Source organism: Megascapheus bottae, chromosome 2 (genome assembly GCF_031878675.1).
Source record: "Megascapheus bottae isolate mThoBot1 chromosome 2, mThoBot2.hap1, whole genome shotgun sequence".
NCBI classification, from domain to species: Eukaryota; Metazoa; Chordata; class Mammalia; order Rodentia; family Geomyidae; genus Megascapheus; species Megascapheus bottae.
In genome coordinates this window covers 26565266-26583240 of record NC_143510.1, presented here as the reverse complement: position 1 = coordinate 26583240, position 17975 = coordinate 26565266, and the positions used below count along the sequence as shown (strand labels likewise).

General features: G+C 36.3%; 1 protein-coding gene across 3 annotated transcripts in view; it reads left to right on the top strand.

Moving 5' to 3' along the window:
* The window catches only part of Slc4a7 (solute carrier family 4 member 7), an 80934-nt gene that overhangs the window by 29509 nt on the left and 33450 nt on the right, over window positions 1-17975 (top strand). The window contains exons 4-10 of one of the 3 annotated variants that reach the window (XM_090322525.1): window positions 2987-3125; window positions 3605-3765; window positions 4830-5018; window positions 9542-9910; window positions 14640-14755; window positions 15761-15820; window positions 16494-16651. In XM_090322525.1, coding sequence (XP_090178651.1) covers window positions 2987-3125; window positions 3605-3765; window positions 4830-5018; window positions 9542-9910; window positions 14640-14755; window positions 15761-15820; window positions 16494-16651 — 1192 coding nt within the window. The remainder of the gene's footprint in view (window positions 1-2986; window positions 3126-3604; window positions 3766-4829; window positions 5019-9541; window positions 9911-14639; window positions 14756-15760; window positions 15821-16493; window positions 16652-17975) is intronic. The other 2 variants (XM_090322510.1, XM_090322519.1) reach the window with 2 other exon arrangements.

The following is a 17975-nucleotide window of genomic DNA, read 5'->3' as shown; positions in this document are numbered from 1 at the left end:
TATTTCTGAAATTTTGTTGTATTTCTAATTACGTGTTAAAGACACATGCGAGCAATATTAATGGTCCTGGAAGGAATGAGAGCTCCTTTTGTTCTTTTTGGGGAGTGGGGATGGTGCTGAGGGGTAATAATGTTCGAACTCAGGGCCACACCCTTAAGACCTTTTAGCTCTGGTTATTTTTGAGATGGATCTCACTTTTTGAAGCCAAGTGTGAGACCTGGTGTTTAATCCCCATAGTATACAAATGACAGTAAAAATTAGAAATCTCAGGCATTTTTTATATATAGAAGATAAAGCGAATTTTTTCCCTTAAAAAAAACCATTAATTATTGTTGCAGTGTTGGAGTTGCCAGTTAGACATTCTACCACTTGATCCAGGCCCTAGTACTTTTTGCTTCAGTTATTTTGGGTATAGAGTCTACTATTTTCCTTGTTTGGGCTTGGATTACTATTCTCCTATTAATACTTCTTGTGATGCTGGGATATCTGGCTGGCCAGCTGCTGATTAGGGTGGATCCTTGTCAATTCCTACCCCCCCCCCCCAGCTATATTCAAACTGTGATTGGTTCTCTTGGTCATTACCTTCTCCAGGGTAGCTAGGATTACAGATGTAGGATTACCATGCCTGGCTTTTGATTTCTAATGGTACATTATTTTTTATTTTTTGGTGCCGTAACTGGGGCTTGAACTCAGGGCCTGGGCACACTGATACTTAGCCTTTTTTTTTTTTTTCTTTTTGCCAGTCTTGGGGCTTGAACTCAGGGCTTGTACACTGTCCTTGGCCTTTTTCAAGGCTAGTGCTCTACCACTTGAGCCACAGCACCACTTCTGGCCTTTTCTGTATATGCAATAACAAGGAATGGAGACAAGGCTTTGTGCATGCTAAACAAGCACTCTACTACTATAGGCCACACTCCTGGCCCTGTAATATTTTTATAGATGAAAATGCTTAGGAAACTAGGAGAATGTTTGTGAAAGTGGGTATATTTCTGTTTGAATCTAGGTTATGGGATCAAAAGATTTAGTATAATGATTTAAAAATAATGTTAAAAAAATAATGTTCAAATATTTGACTTAAATGGAATAATCCTAGAAAAGGCCTGTGTCCCTGAAATGGATTTAATTAACTGTGAACCTCTGATATAGAAAATAAAATAAATGGTGTCTCTTATAGTACTTCTTTGTTCAAAAAAGAGATCATGTTTTAAGATATAGTGGAAAAATAGTTGAATTTTCCCTTCTATTTATTTTAGTGAATAATTTTCTATTTTTCTTAGTATTTTTCTACTAGTTCTATATCACCACAATTTTCAGCTTTTCTGAGGTATAATTGGTAAATAAAAAGTATGTAGTTAGGATATGTAAATAGGTAAGTATGCATTGTAAAATGACTACTTACAATCAAGCTTAATTAATACATTCATCTTGCCAGATGTCATGTTTTGTGTGCGGTAGAAACATTTAAGATGTAATTACTAAACAATTTTTAAGTATATTATCCATTGTTATTACAGGTTATACATCAGGTCCCCAGAATGTTTTTATATTATAATTCAGGTTTGGGATTGTCCTTTATTTAAAAAAAAAGAAACAAATCAAAAAACAAACTTGGAAATGTATAGTTACACAGGTTGGATAACAGGCTGCTTGGAAGTACAATCAATCTTATGATTGCCTGAGTTTATTGTCCAGAATCTGATTTAGGCCATAGCTCAAAGAGGGAAATCCAAAGCAGTGTAGCACGATCGCAATGATCACAGGTTAAAGAAGCAATCATGACAGCAATTAGAAGGTATTTTGAATTCATTGCAAATAAAAAGACAATATAGGCAAATTACAGAGGTAGTCTTGCAAAGTGACAATCTGCTTCATTTGTACTGTGCAAAAAGGAGAAAGATCTGTATCATTCATTGTAGTAGAAGAATAAGGCTGAGAAGCAGTAATGTAAGCTTCCAGTTTAAAAGAAAAATGGAGAATTGAAGAAAATGAATCCAAATCTAACATTTGGGTGAAAAATCAAACACAGTAACATGTCAGTAAGACCACAAGGTGGGCTTTTGTAAAGATGGTAGCTAATCAGGTTAGCTGCATGTAATGGCTGTTTGAAGAGGCTGTGCAAAGTCCTAGGCCACTCTGGACTGTATATACAATGAATCACTTGTCCTACAGTCTTATCTAAGCATACTGTCAGTGAATTAAGTATAATTCAAGTATCGTTGAGCTTTTTCCTCATTTTTGTATTTCTGTATAATTTGCTTAGATCAGTCCTTTGGTTATTCTTTCATCTGCTCATTTATCTTCTTCTCATATTCTGTTTGTTGGCATCTATAAATGGCTAGCTCATTGTTTCAGTGTGAATTCATCTTTCTTTTTTTTTTTTTTTTTGCCAGTCCTGGGCTTGAGCTCAGGGCCTGAGCACTGTCCTTGGACTTTCTCAAGGCTAGAGCTCTACCACTTGAGCCTCAGCACCACTTCCGGCTTATTTCTATGTATGTGGTACGGAGGAATGGAACCCGGGTCTTCATGCAGGCTAGGCAAGCACTTTAACTACTAGGCCAAACTCCCAGCCCCGAATTCATCTTTCTTGTACAACAGAATTTTGTTTATATTTAAAAGCCTTTGGATTTTTGTGTCTTTACTGTTGGTCCTGACTTTCTTCCAGAATTATAATACTTTAAAAATAAGTTTTAGCTGGGTGCAGTGGCTCATGCCTATAATCCTAGCTACTCAGGAGGTAGAGATCTGAGGATCACGGTTCAAAGCCAGCTTGCATACTAATGTCCCTGTGACTCTTATCTCCAGTTAACCACCAGAAAACCAGAAGTGGTGCTGTGGCTCAAGGAGTCAGACAGTAACCTTGATCTGAAGATCTCAGGGATAGCGTGCAGGCCCAGAGTTAAAACCTCATGACGCACACAAAAAATAAATAAAATAAAAAAAAGTTTTGGTGAAATGTAAACAGCTTATTTAAATTTCATTTGTTCAGACACTCCATCCCAGAGAGTTCAATTTATCCTTGGTACTGAGGACGATGACGAGGAGCACATTCCCCATGACCTGTTCACAGAAATGGATGAATTGTGTTACAGAGATGGAGAAGAGTATGAATGGAAAGAAACTGCTAGGTAATTAATGATGCTGGTATTCACCTATTTGAAATTGGTTTTCCTTGTTTATAATAGTGATGGGAATATTAACTTGAAATTATGAGATGTATCTGTTAAAACTTGGAGAATTTCCTTGTCAATGCCTAGAAACTTGTATCTTTTTCTATCAGTTCCCAAATTTGTCCTGTTAATTTAAATACTTCTTTTACTTAATATGAATGAGGAAGTACATTATTATAGAAACTATGAAACAGCATAATTCTGTTTTTATGTGCTCTCTTTACTAGCTTTAAAATAAATGTAGACTGTTGGTCTGGTTTGTGAAAACAGGTTTACAGCCCGCCTTGACAAATGTGTAATTTGTTTTTCCAGTGACTTTTTGCTTCATTTTTTTTTATTTTTTTGCTTCATTTTAAATAAGCGTATGTTTGTTTTGTTTAAGGGAGTAGATGGAATATTTGTCACTTATAAAATGCTTTCTGTGTTAATATATTCAGATGGCTGAAGTTTGAAGAGGATGTAGAAGATGGTGGTGACCGGTGGAGTAAGCCTTACGTGGCAACTCTTTCTTTGCATAGTCTTTTTGAACTTCGGAGTTGCATCCTGAATGGCACAGTCATGCTGGACATGAGAGCAAGCACTCTAGATGAAATAGCAGGTTATCATAAATTGATGTTTCTACATGTAAGGTGTACCAACATCTTAGAAATAGTTAAAATCAAGTGGCCTTTTGACCTTGTGTTAATGTTCATGTACCATATACATAGAAAAAAAAAAGCCAGACGTGGTGCTGTGGCTCAAGTGTGTCCTTGAGAAAGCCCTGGGACAGTGCTTAGGCCCTAAGCCCAAACCCAGGACTAGCAAAAAAAAAAAAAAAAGTTCAGTCACCACGGTAATGCACACAATGATAAGGACATCTATTTTCATTTCTTCCATTTCTGTCACAATCTAATACATTGCTTTTTGTAGAACATGACTTTAAAATTTGCTCACTAATTTTTCTTTTAACTCTGGAAGAGTGAAAATAAACTTTTTTTTTTTTTTTTGCCAGTCCTGGGCTTTTAGCTCAGGGCCTGAGCCCTGTCCTTGGACTTTCTCAAGGCTAGAGCTCTACCACTTGAGCCTCAGCACCATTTTTGGCTTTTTCAATGCATGTGGTACCAAGGAATCAAACCCGGGTCTTTGTGCATGCTAGGCAAGCACTCTACCACTAGGCCAAACTCCCGGTGAAAATAAACTTTTATACTATAACTACTTCATTCATAGTGTGTAGTAGGCAATGAGAGTTTATGACTGGATATATGGGTTTTTCATGTATTTCTCTACTACAACTCTACAACCTAGATAGCCCATAGTAGTTGAGAATTTTTAGCTTCATAGAAGTTATTCCCATATTTTTAATTGTAAGAAGCTATTAATATATAACAGGAGCTTTTTATTAATATGATTGATATGTATTAAAGTCTTATTTTTCTTAGTATTTTTGCACGTTATTCAATATGTAGAAAATATATTATTTCTAGAGCTCAAGTTCTATTTTTGTCAAGGTTTTAATCAGAATTGTTTTCCTATATTACAGTTACTTTTTAAAAAATTATATTTTATTATGTGGGTGATGCATAGAGGGGTTACAGTTATACTTGTCAGATAGTGGGTGCATTGCTTCTTGAACATGATACCCTACTTGTTTATTAACAAGAATTTATTTTTTCTTTTGATTAGATATGGTATTGGACAACATGATAGCCTCTGGCCAGTTAGATGAGTCCATCAGAGAGAATGTTAGAGAAGCTCTCCTGAAGAGACACCATCACCAAAATGAGAAAAGATTTGCCAGTCGAATTCCTCTTGTTCGATCTTTTGCAGATATAGGCAAGAAACATTCTGATCCTCACTTGCTTGAAAGGAATGGTGAGATAAGTGGCGTCTGGTTTCTGCTAACATTCTTCTAACAACATTGCAGTATGTTACCACCAGTGTTTGAGGGAAAAAGGATATTCTGGGTCATTCTAACCTCCTGATAAGGATGTTATTTCTAAATATTTGTGTATTTTTGTTCTGCTTTTGACAAATGAGCTTACTCTGTGGCTCAGACTGTTCTAGAACTCGTACTGCTAATCCCTATCTGGGGTTACCAGATAGCCATGTGGTAATTTTCTATTAAATATTTATCTGTAGAAATCACTTTGAAGAAAATTAAGCATCTGCTGTTACTAAAAAAATGACACAAATTCTTTTTTTTTCTTTCTTTTTTCTTTTGTGGGTCATGGGGCTTGAACTCGGTCTGGGTACTGTCCCTGAGCTCTTTAGCTCAAGGCTACTGCCCCCCTCCCTTTGAGCCAAGCCCCACTTCCTGTTTTCTAGAGATCGAATGGAGTCTTGGGTCCTTTCTGTGCCCAGGCTGGCTTTGAACCTTGATCCTCAGATCTCGGCCTCTTGAGTTGCTAGGATTACAGGCGTGAACCACCGTGCACAAATTAATTTCTAAGTAATAGTTAAATGCAGTCATTGTCCTTACACTGAATGACTTCCACATTTTTGTTTCTATTCAGGGTTATTTGTTTTTGACATTTTTTTGGGGGTTACGATCAATTACATAAAATACACATTTAAAAAATTCTAAATCTTAAGTTTGAATGTAGATGAGTTTTTTCTATATTATATATATATATGCATGCCTTGTGAATGTATTTCTCTGGCATGGAAGGGTATTTGAGAGCTGCTTTCTGATTTTATTTTCTTCTTTCCTTTTTTTTTTTTTTGTATTTGCCATTCTTGAGGCTTGAATTCCCTAGGGTCTTTCTGGTGGTTAATTGGAGCTGAGTCTAATGGCCTTTCCTGCTTGGGTTGGCTTTGATTCTTAGACCTCAGTCTCCTGAATATAGCTAGGATTACAAGTGTGAGCCATGGCCACCTGGAAGTTTTTACTGCCTTTGACCTACATTCATGAAAGGTTTTTATGAGGGGATTTATCTTAGTTCAAGGTTAGTATCCTTTCAGGTGATTGAAAATGACTCAGACTCCAAAGTCACTGATTCTAGCTCTCCACTGTTTTTGTGAGTCAGTGGTAGGATATGTGTGGCTTGAGAAGATTGTTTTTATTTTCATTCATTCAATAACTTTATTGAGTATCAACTATTACATTGACAGATGGAATGAGAAGATTGTTTTTAATAGACATATGTCTCTGTTAATTTCTCAGGGCTGGCACACTTGGGGTCTAAAGCAGAGGACTCCCAGTCTGCCTCCCAGTGAGGGCTATGATCCCCGGGGAGGCTGGAAGACGCAGGTGCAGAGCAACGGAGTAGCTTAGGAAGTCACTGTTGCCTTTGATCACCACTGTCACCCATAGGAGTTCAGTGATAAGTAGAGCGTGGGGTAAAGCGTCTTTCTGTTCTCTTCTGACCCCCAACAGTTAAATGTCTTTTAAGTGTTGTTTAATCAAATAGCCATAGGGTCCAGTGTAACTGAAATTGACAGCGATTGTTATTGGTAGCTTAGTGTAGCATACTTAATTTGACCACTTGATCTTGCAAGTCTTTTTATAAAATAGGTTTAACATAATAAATTGGTACATTTAAGGAAATCTGAAGAATAAAACAGCCTCTGTGTATCTAAGTTTAATTTAAAAGTCAGTTGCAGTGATGCAGTTTGACTTTTTCTTCCATCATTGATTTATTTTATGTTTTTCTCTTGGTAGAAAGAATTACCCAGAGGAAACATATTAAACCACTACTCATAATATGCATTGTTTTCTGACAGTTCTCCAATTTCTTTTTAATCATAAGATGATTATTATTTTCTTTTTTTTCCAGTATTGAGGATTTTGACCTAGGACCCTGCTCTTGCTAGGCAAGCTTTTTGCCACATGAGCAATACCATGTTATTTTGTTGATATCCTGTTTTATAATTGCAGTTTAATAAGTGTTCTGCATGTAATTAGTTTTTTAAGTAAATGAAGATTATTTATGGTTTAAAGGTTCATATGTTTACTTTTTCTGGGATCTTTTGAGCATGCTGCTTTGACTATTTGTTTTTCTCATCATATTTTAACTTGAAAAGTGAATATTCTTGAAGCTACATTTAATAGTAAAATTGAGTGGTTTGTATCAGTGTGCATGACTTTTAACATCCACTAAGTTCATTGTCATTTTGCTCTGATGTGTGAAATGCTTTACTTTTATCTAGTTAATTCAGAGGTTTTGTTTATTTAAAAGGATTTGATGTTTTAGGAATGAGAAATATGCTTTCATTATTACTACTGCTACTACTATTACTGTTGCTGGTATTAAGGTTTAAGCTCAGAGACTCACATTGCTTATCTTGTTTTGTTGGTGCTTTACCACTTGAGTCACACTTGTCTCTGCTTTGGGCTATTTTGGGAGATGGGGTCTTTTTGACTATTCTTTCTATGCTGGCTTTGAACCCCATCCTCTAGACCTCAGCCTTCTGAGTATCTTGTATTATAGGTGTGAGATAGATATCATATTAATTGATAATGATGATGGTGATGGTGAAGATGATGAAGATGCTAGTCCTAGGGCTTCAGTTCTGGACGGGGAACTAACAGACTGAGTGGTTTTTTTTTTTAGCCTAAGGCTAGTGCCCTACCACTTGAGCCCACAATTCTACCTCCAGCTTTCTGGTTGTTAATTGGAGATAAGACTCCTATATAGTTTCTTGCCTAGGCTGGCTTCAAAACTATGTTCCTCAGATCTCAGCCTCCTGAATAGCAAGAATTTCAAGTGTGGACATTAGTGCAAATTTATTCTTGGTATTCTATTTATTATTGAGACAATGTCTGGCCATGTAACTGATTGGCCTGAAGCTATACATTGGGCTGCCTTCAAACTTGCAGTCCTGCTGACTTTGCCTCCCCAATGCTGGAATTACAGGCATGTACTTGTCGTGTTTGGCTAGGACTTTTATTAGTAAGTACCATTAGAAGGCTGTGTATCTTTCAGAATTGACATTGCAATCCTCTATAAAAATTCCTATAATTTATTTTCGAACTTAAGAACCCTCCCTAACCCTATTAATTTAATAATATCATCATCATCATTATTGTTTTTTTGGGGGGGGGGTGGTCCTGGGGCTTGAACTTGGTTTGAACACTGTTCGTGAGCTCTTTTTGGTCAAGGCTAGCTCTCTACCACTTTGAGCCACAGCACCATTTCCAATAATACTAAATTTTAATATCAGTTTTAAGCTAGAAATGGTTAGATAATGATTGTGGATTTTTTTTTCTTATGAGAGATAATTACTTTTATGAATTTGGTACAATGTAGGAAAATTACACTAAATATAAGCTCTCAGTACTGGTAAGTTTGCTTAGGATTCTTTCTACTTCTTATGCTATTTTACATTGTTATTTAGTGGTTTTTTGCTTATTTTGTGTTGTTTAATATTTATTTTAGCAGCAACTTTATGTTGATTTTAGTCTTTATAAAAATGACTATACAATTGGTCATTCTGATTTCTAACAGAATATCAATGGTCATCTACCATCTTTTTTTTTTTGGTGGGGGGGCGTTGGTCATGGGACTTAACTCTGGGCCTGGGCATTGCCCCTGAGATCTTTAGCTCAAGGCTTCTGCCCTTTCCCTTGAGCCACAGTGTCACTTCCAGTTTTTCTGATAGTTATTTGGAGATAAAGGTCTAAGAGTCTCATGGTCTCTAGTGCCTATGCTGACTTTGAACTTTGATCCTAAGATCTCAGTCTCCTGTGTAGCTAGGATTATAGGCATTAGCCACTGCACCCTCCTGACTACCATTTGTTTTTTCTTTTTCTTATTTTTTTTTTTTTTTTGCCAGTCCTGGGATTGGGGTCAGGGCCTAAGCACTGTCCTTGGACTTTCTCAAGGCTAGAGCTCTACCACTTGAGCCTCAGCAGTATTTCTGGCTTTTTTCTATGTATGTGGTATTGAGGAATCAAACCCAAGTTTTCATGCATGCTAGGCCAAACTCCTTGATTATTTTGTCGATACTGTGGGCTTTTTGTTTGTTAGGCACACATACTCTATCATTTCAGCCATGTCTCCAACTTTGTGCCTTTGTTTTTCAGGTTTGAGTATTTCACATTTTTGTTTAGACCTAGTCTCAATTTATTTTCTTCTTCCCTCTCTTCCCCACCTAATTTTGATTTTATTCATGCTCCATCATACCTTGGTTTGTGTTTTTTCTTTAATTCAGGATATAACTTTACAGTTACTTTCTAATATTTAAAAATCCAATTAACATGCTAACCTTCACCGCATGATTTGAAATTGTGGGCCTTTAAAGTTTATGGTATGTATTTGAGTGAGTGAGTGAGAGTGTGTATGTGTATGTGTGTGTGTGTGTGTGTGTGTGTGTGTGTGTGTGTGTGTCTGTCTCTGTCTTATTTCCCTTCTGCAGTAAACTTCATTGTTTTTCATTTATTTGTTTTATCTCAGGGGAAGGCCTTTCAGCCTCCCGCCACTCTTTACGAACGGGTCTCTCTGCCTCAAACCTTTCCCTGAGAGGAGAATCGCCTCTATCTCTTCTTCTCAGTCATCTTCTTCCTTCTTCAAGAGCTGGAACCCCTGCAGGCTCGAGGTGTACAACCCCAGTACCCACCCCTCAGCACAGCCCTCCTTCCAGCCCTAGCATCAGCCGCCTGAACTCCAGAAGTTGCCCGCAGAGTCAGCTTCAGCCCCCAGAACTGCTAGTGTCACCTGCCAGTGATGATATTCCCACAGTAGTCATTCATCCGCCTGAGGAAGACCTAGAAGCACTGAAAGGCCAGGAGCAGAAGAATGAGGAAAATGTTAACCTAACACCAGGCAACTGTCCAACCCTCCACGTGTGGTGCTTTCTGTGTTTGGCCACTTGCTCTTGGAATGCCTTTCAGCACATAATCTGAGCAGCATATGTAGATAAACGCTTACAATTTATTTTGACTTCTGCATGTTTTTTCCCCCCTTATAATGTATTGGACAAATTATTTTAAATTTAAGATTACAAAGAAGACTATACTGACATAATCTAATTGCTTTCAAAAATTTCACTGGAATTTTAGAAGGTTTGAATAGTTCACAAAACAATTTTTTTAATGGTAATTTGATTTTCTGTGATTTTTTTTTTTTTAAGAATAGTGGCTTTTCTTGGGAACTTCACTCATAAGATGAGCACATGTATATACATAAAGATAGGTGATGTGCATTTTGTTTGTTTGATTCTTTTTTTTCCCCTAAGAATGCAGTACATTTTAAGTTTCCCTGATAGAGGTAAACTTTTTTTTGGGGGGGGGTCATCTACCTGGAAACATTAAGCCTATCAGTATATTTTAGGCTAGATGATAGTTGTTCTTTGTTTAATGCCATATTCATCTTTTCATCCACCTTTTCCTTGAACTTTCCACAACTCGAATTCCTTGGATTTTCTACAGTTAGGATATATTTTTCTGTTAGTCACAAAAATCATTTCCTAGTGTGAAAAGGTTTCTGTTTATTTAAGGGCTGTTCTTCCCTGTACATGATGATATGAACATCTGTATGTTTTATATTTATAAAGAAAGGATTATTCAGTAACTTGTATTTTTAGTCTGTATTTCAATATCAGTATAATGTGTACTAATACTAACTAGTGGTTTTAGTCACATGCTTCCACATTTCTTAGTACAATATCATACATCAGTGGCAGTTTAGTTATTAAATGATTGTGTTCATTGTGTAAGTTGAGCATTGCTGTTCATTCAAAAACAAAGGAAAGTTAGCTACTCTTTCCTGGATCATATGTTATGATTGTAGTGATAGCTGCACTTGTTTTCTAGTTCCAGACATGGTGTTAACAGGTACTTTTCTGATTTTCTAATTTTTTTAGTTTGGTGTAATGTTGTACTTACTTTATAAAATGAAGAAGAGGTCATTGTAATGACCAGGGCAGGAATTGTATGGACTCAGATCTACTTAGTATAGTATTTCATCATGAATTTCACAAATGACATCAAATTTGTAAAAGAAAATTCTGCAAGTGACTCCTCAGAAATAATCAGCCTTAGTACGTTACCCCCGCCCCCCAATTTCCTTGGATAAAAATGATTAGGCCTGTATCATATTGCTTCAGAACATGAAGTGTTTCTTGTTCACCAGCTCTGTTAAGAGTAATAAGTACACATTTTACATAAAAATAGACATATATTCTCAGTGGCTTATTAGACAATGGTACAGAGATAAAAGGAGCTATGAACTAAGAATTGAGTGACACAGATTATTTTTTTAAAATCCCATTAGCCTTTTTTTAAATTTCCAGTTGTGGGGTTTGAACTCAGGGCCTGAGCATTGTACTTGGACTTTTCTCAAGCCTAGAGCTCTATCACTTGAGCACCACTTCCAGCTTTTTTCTATGTGTGTGGTACTTAGGACTTGAACCCCGGTCTTCGTGCATGCTAGGCAAGCATTCTACCACTAGGCCAAACTCCTCCCCCCCCTCCCCCCCCCCCCCCCCGCATCAGCCTTATTGATGAAAAAAAAAGTAAAATTGAGGGAAGAAGGAATTTCCAAAGATAGGAAAGTGCTGTTTAATAGAGTTTAGTTTAATAGAGTATCTGTGGAAAGTTGATAATTACTAAGGTAGAGCTATATTTTTTTAAATATTAATTAGTTGTTATAAAAGTAATAGGCAGAGGGATTATTATTACATTAGTCAGGTAATGAATATGTTTCCTTTTGTACAGTCTTCTTTTTTTTTTTTTTTTTTTTTGTGGGTCATGGGGCTTGAACTGGGCCTGGACACAGTCCCTGAGCTCTTCAGCTCAAGGTTGCTGTCCTACCCCTGGGCCTGGGCACTGTCCCTGAGCTCTTCAGTTCTAGGCTACCACCCTACCCTGGAGCCAAGCCCAACTTCCCATTTTCTAGAGGTTAATTGGAGATAAGAGTCAGTCCTTTAGTGCGAGTCCTTTTGTGCTTTGGCTGGCTTTGACTTTGATCCTCAGAGCCACTGTACCCGGCTCCTTTTGTACAATCTTTTGGTGGTACTTAAAATACATAGTATGTCTAAGGAAATTTCCTTGAAGCTGAATGCAACCTTGAAAAGGGAGGCAAGTGACTCTTCCACATTTGGAGAAGTTGAGCTCATGGACTTGGGTCATGAAAGTATGTGCATTCACATACTGAAATAGAAAGCAGTTTTCCTATTCTTTGGGGTATCATTGTCCTCCTCCCCCAATCCTGGGGCTTGAACTCAGCTTTCTCAAGGCTAGAGCTCTACCACTTGAGCCACAGGACCACTTTCAGCTTTTTCTAGATATGGTGGTACCGTACCAAGGAATTGAACCCCGATCTTTGTGTATCCTAGGCAAGCACTCTACCACTAGACCAAACTCCTGGTCCCTGGGATATCATCATTTTTGAGAGAAGGAAGGCTATATCATAGATAGCCCTGTGCTTTGTAGGGTGCTTAACAGCATTCATTTATTCATTATCTCACCTAAGGGTGGCAGGTTGATCTTGAACTTGTGATTTTCCTTTCTCATTTTTTTGAGTGCTAGAATTGCAGGTATCCACCATCACACCTTACTTCAAAGTATGATTTTTTAAATCTTCTTAGTTTTATTTGCATTCATGATAGCATGTCTTTCCTAAATTGCCTAGGAATTGGTTGCAGGATCAGGGGTATTGGCTAAGTAAACAACTATAAAGTGAAGAATCAGAAGGATTAAACAGGATGATGTTGGAATACTCACAGTCATGGGTCATCCTATCCTTGAGCAGTATACTTGAGCTTTCTAAAGGCTAGTGCTCTACCATTTAAGCCACAGCACCACTGGGCTTTTTCTGTGTATGTGGTACCAAGGAATCAAATTCAGGATTTCCTGCATGCTAAGCAAGCACTCAACCACTAGGCCACATTCCCTCTCCCTCCTTTGTTTTCTTGTGTGCGAATGGGTGGAAACCTATCGCTGATGCCCGTTATGCTTCTCCATCCCTGCAAGTAATATACATTATTCCTGAATTTTAGGTACAAAGATAGAAAAAGGGATCTTAGTAATTTATTCATGCTTAGCTAGTGTGAAAAATGGTAACTATTAGATGTATCAAGTATGTCTGATAGGCTTGAAATTCTGGGTCTTAATGACAATATGAGATTATAAGGTGTAACAATAGTAATTAACTATTAATTGAATTTCTGTGAATCATTAGATTATATGTTTTAGTGCCATTTTCCTTATGAGATTCAGTGTTTTAAATATTAGTTTATGGTTTTTTTTTTTGTTTTTTGTTTTTTTTGCCAGTCCTGGGACTTTAACTCAGGGCATGAGCACTGTCCTTGGGCTTTCTCAAGGCTAGCCCTCTACCACTTGAGCCACAGCACCACTTCTGGCTTTTTCTATGTATGTGGTGTACCGAGGAATTGAACCTGGGTCTTCGTGCATGCTAGGCAAGCATTCTACCACTAGGCCACACTCCCGGCCACTAATTTATGTTCTTAGAGTAGAAAATCTTGGTAGAAATCTCTAAGTACTTCTAAATTTTTGAGAGTTTGGACATTTTGCAGAATTTGTAGTAGTTACTGTGGGTCATGTGCTAAGTGGTATTTTAGGTTATTTTATTGTGGGATGTTGCTGTTCAGTGTCTATTCAACTGAGTTAAATAGACATTGTATATTCAGTTGAGTTGAATATACTAATATATGAACATGCATTATTTGTAATCCAAGTAATAATTAATTCTAATAAGTATTTGATTCATAGAGGCTTAATGAAGTACTTTATTGCATGGCTAAAAAGTGAGAGGCTGTTTTAGCACAGGTTTGTTCAAGAACCTGAGATCTGAAGATCATGGTTCAAAGCCAGTCTGGGCAGGAAAGTCATCTCAGCCAGAAATGGAGCTGTGGCTCAAGTGGTAGAGCTCTAGCCCTGAACAGAAAAACTAAAGGGCAGTGCTCAGCTCCTAAATCCCAGGATTGGTGTGTGCATACACATACACATCACAAATGCAAGGGCAACACTTAACTTTTACACTTACAGAAAACTTCATTATAGCGTTTTAGTCTTTAGAGATACTAGTAAAATAGGCATTCTAGACAAATACTATCAAAAGAAAAATGAAAGTTACTGAAGAAATTTAAGATTATAGTATCATAAATGTACCCTACTTTTTCTAATGTGTAATTACTAAATCTGGCGCAATTCATATGTATGTTAGAGCTATTGAAAGCATATTCCCTTGTATTCATCCCCAGGTCTTATTACCTGGAATTTGTGACGGGGTCTTTCTTCATCTCTTATAGTTCCATATTAGCCCATATTAACTCACTTTTTTCTTTTAAAAAGGCCACTTTTTTCCCCCCTTTAAGTCCATCTGTTATTTTAGTTCCTAAAAACAGCTTCATCATTGCTTAATATACTTTTCTAGTTTTGCTGGTATGGTACTAACACCTGGCACTGTTTTTTTAACCTTGCGCATTTGCTTTTATAATAAACTATCACTTTTGGAATTTAAGCTTTCTCAGGTTACAAGATGAATCATTCCCTTACTAATTTGGAATTGTCTGTTTTTTTCTTAAATACAGGTATTTTAGCCTCCCCACAGTCTGCTCCTGGAAACTTGGACAATAGTAAAAGTGGAGAAATGAAAGGTAACGGAAGTGGAGGGAGCAGAGAAAACAGTACTGTTGACTTCAGCAAGGTAAATTCTGTCACTTTACTATACACTTTAATTATTCTTACTGAGAAAGTAGCAGTTTGTACTTACTTTAACATTGATTATGCCACACCTAAGTGTAGCTGAATAGCTACACGCTGCCTAGTTTTAGCAATTCTGAAAAAAGAACATAAATAGTAGGATAAATTTCAGTGCAGTTTGACCTGTATTGTCCTGGAACTACCTATACTAGGCAGGTTAACTTGTAGAATGGTAGTAGAGAACCAGTGTTCGTTTCTTGGGATGAACTTCAGTATCAGAATTTCTGACTTACGATATTAGTAATTTCTGAAATGCCATGTGAAAACATGTCAGTGCTGATAAGGGCATAGATTAAAAAACTACAACTACTGCAACTTGATTTTCAAGAAGTTTGTTCAGTATTTTAATAAAAAGCGTATTTCTAAGAACTCACTTTAAAAAAAAACTAAGTTCAAATCACAAAAATATACTTGCGAGTACTTCTTATGAGTTGTTAGTTTACTGGTGTAGCCATTGTTATTCTCAGGTATGATTTGTTGCAGGATATTCATTTCTTTTAACATTTTTGAATCAGATGTAAGAACTAGCATTTAATACTATTATGTCAAGCAAGATAGAGCTTTTTAAAGTCTTTACTCTGTCCTGCAAAGTCTGCAGCTTACTTCACAGAAAGGAATTTTGAATGATTTTTATTATACTTTGCTAAGTATCATACTTTACCCTTGTAGAAAGCTTGGCATTATGGGTATTGGCTATTTAGAAATACTACTATACTTTTAATTCTTCTTAACTTGATCTTATTTTAATAGTGTTAACTTCTCTCAGATCAGTAAAAGGTGTTCATGACTTAATAGCAGTTTATTCTTGCTAAATGAATAAATCATTGTAATTTACAACATAAATCTTCTGTAAACATGGCAGTTGCCGTTGATTTTTGTTCCTCTGTCACAGTTTTACTTTTTTACTTGGTCTATCCTTGTGTACACCTCCTTGTCTCCTGTTGGGCAGGAGTCTGCCTCCTGGCACTGTAGTTGTGGCACACTGGGTGTGGGACTCAAGAGGCCCGCTGTAAGTGCTGGTTTTATTTTTAATAGATAGAACTATAAGTGGTTGTTCAGTGACTTGTGTGAAACTGTATAAATGAAGATGTCTTGTTTTTGTAACCTTTTCCTTGTAATTATACACAGATAACTAAATTTTACTTATGACAGTGCATATCTGAGCTAATAAGATTGATGCATTTTAGTTGTAAATTTACAACAATTTTTTCCCACATAATAAAAATGCTGGTTTTTTTTAATAAAAAGGATTTATACAAACAAAAACTAGAGACTAATTCACTTATAACATTAAATAATAAAAAAATCATGAGATGAATGTGTTCTAGTACTGTGTATAATTTCATGAACCATTGTTAATCTATGAATTGTATGTTCTTAATTTTTAATTAGTACTATATATATTAAAAGCTTCAAGTTTATTTTTAATAACTTAGATTTATGAAGTAATAAAGATTGGGATAGTTAAGATTTTAGTATTCATACATGAATTTTGTTTGCATTCTTTGTATTGTCCACCCAGTCATTACATTTGTGAGAATTTTGGCACTTAGATTCCCTCTAGATCACAAGTTTTGTTTGACAAATAGTAATCTTAAAAAACATTTATTTCCTGTTTCCCTCTAAATAGTTTTATGTTGCCATGTATATTTTAGTTTTAATTAGTGTTCATTTGGCAATAGGTTGACATGAATTTCATGAGGAAAATTCCTTCCGGAGCAGAGGCATCTAATGTTTTGGTGGGAGAAGTAGACTTTTTGGAGAGACCTATAATTGCATTTGTGAGACTAGCTCCTGCTGTCCTTCTCTCAGGGTTGACTGAGGTCCCTGTTCCTACGAGGTAAATAATCACTTTCGATTAACATTCTCTTGACATGTTCATACTTAAAAAAAAAAATTATCCACTGAATGAACAAACAGGCATCTTACTTCATGTAATGAAACTTTTTTTTAATTGTAAATATTTAGTCATTGTGCTAAAATAAAATGCATTGATTATTAGAGGGAATGATTTCTTTAATCCTCAGACTAAAAAAAAGTTATTTAATGGCAGCTTTGTATTTCTACCTTTACAAGAAGTTTGGTGTTTAGGAGCTTTAGTTTTAAAGTGATAGTTTTTTATTTCTTAATTTGTTTTTGTGCTGGGGATTGGATCCCAGCCCCCCTTGCACAAGTAAGACATCCTTTCTAATGAAGAACATAAGTGCTGGGGTCAGAAAACGGAATTGCAGAACCCTTTCTTTGTGCCCCTCAGTTTGTAGAGTGTAGTAGTAGAGTCACTTGTCACTTAAATTTTCTAAGCTTCTTTTGTAAAATAAGAATATCTCATAAGACTAAATGTGATAACTCCTTTGAGTTTGGCAAAGTGCTTTGTTATGGCTTGATGTAAACTTTTTCAGTGTACATTATAAATGAATGTTAAGTTGGGGATATTTTCCCAGAACAATACTTTTCCATAAGAATCATTACTAAGTTATGATGTAAAGAATAGCAGTAGCCACAGAGGAGCAATTTAGTTTGGTAGCATGAGATTACTTGTGAATGAGGAATAATTACATATATATATATATATATATATATTTTTTTTTTTTTTTTTTGCAGGGGGGCGGTCATAGGGCTTGAACTCTGGCCTGGGTGCTGTCCCTGGGCTCTTTAGCTCAAGGATACTGCCTTACCCCTGGGCCTGGGTGCTGTCCCTGAGTTCTTCAGCTCAAGGCTACCACCCTACCCTTGAGCTGCAGCTTTAGTTCCCGTTTTTCTAGTGATTAATTGGAGATGAGTCTCTTAGCTTTGTATTGCCTGGGCTGGCTTTGAACTGCCATCCTCAGGTCTCAGCCTCCTGAGTAGGTAGGATTACATTTAAATCTGGCTGAGGATTATATTTGAAACACATTTTCTAACTCATTTTGTAACTAAATATAAGAATTATAATGAGCTTTCTAGATATATATTTAATTTTTACTTATTTTCCACTTTAATTAGCTATGTAGTTTTGAGATAAGTGAGAAAAATAGTTAAATTGCTTCATATGTGAATTCTCAGCAAGGAGGGCATTTTAGATTTGGGTAAACCTGAATATTAATGTCTTACTGCAGTGTTAATAGCAATATAGCCAAACATGTATTTAAATACTGTTTCTAGCATCTAAGAGCTCTGATATTAAA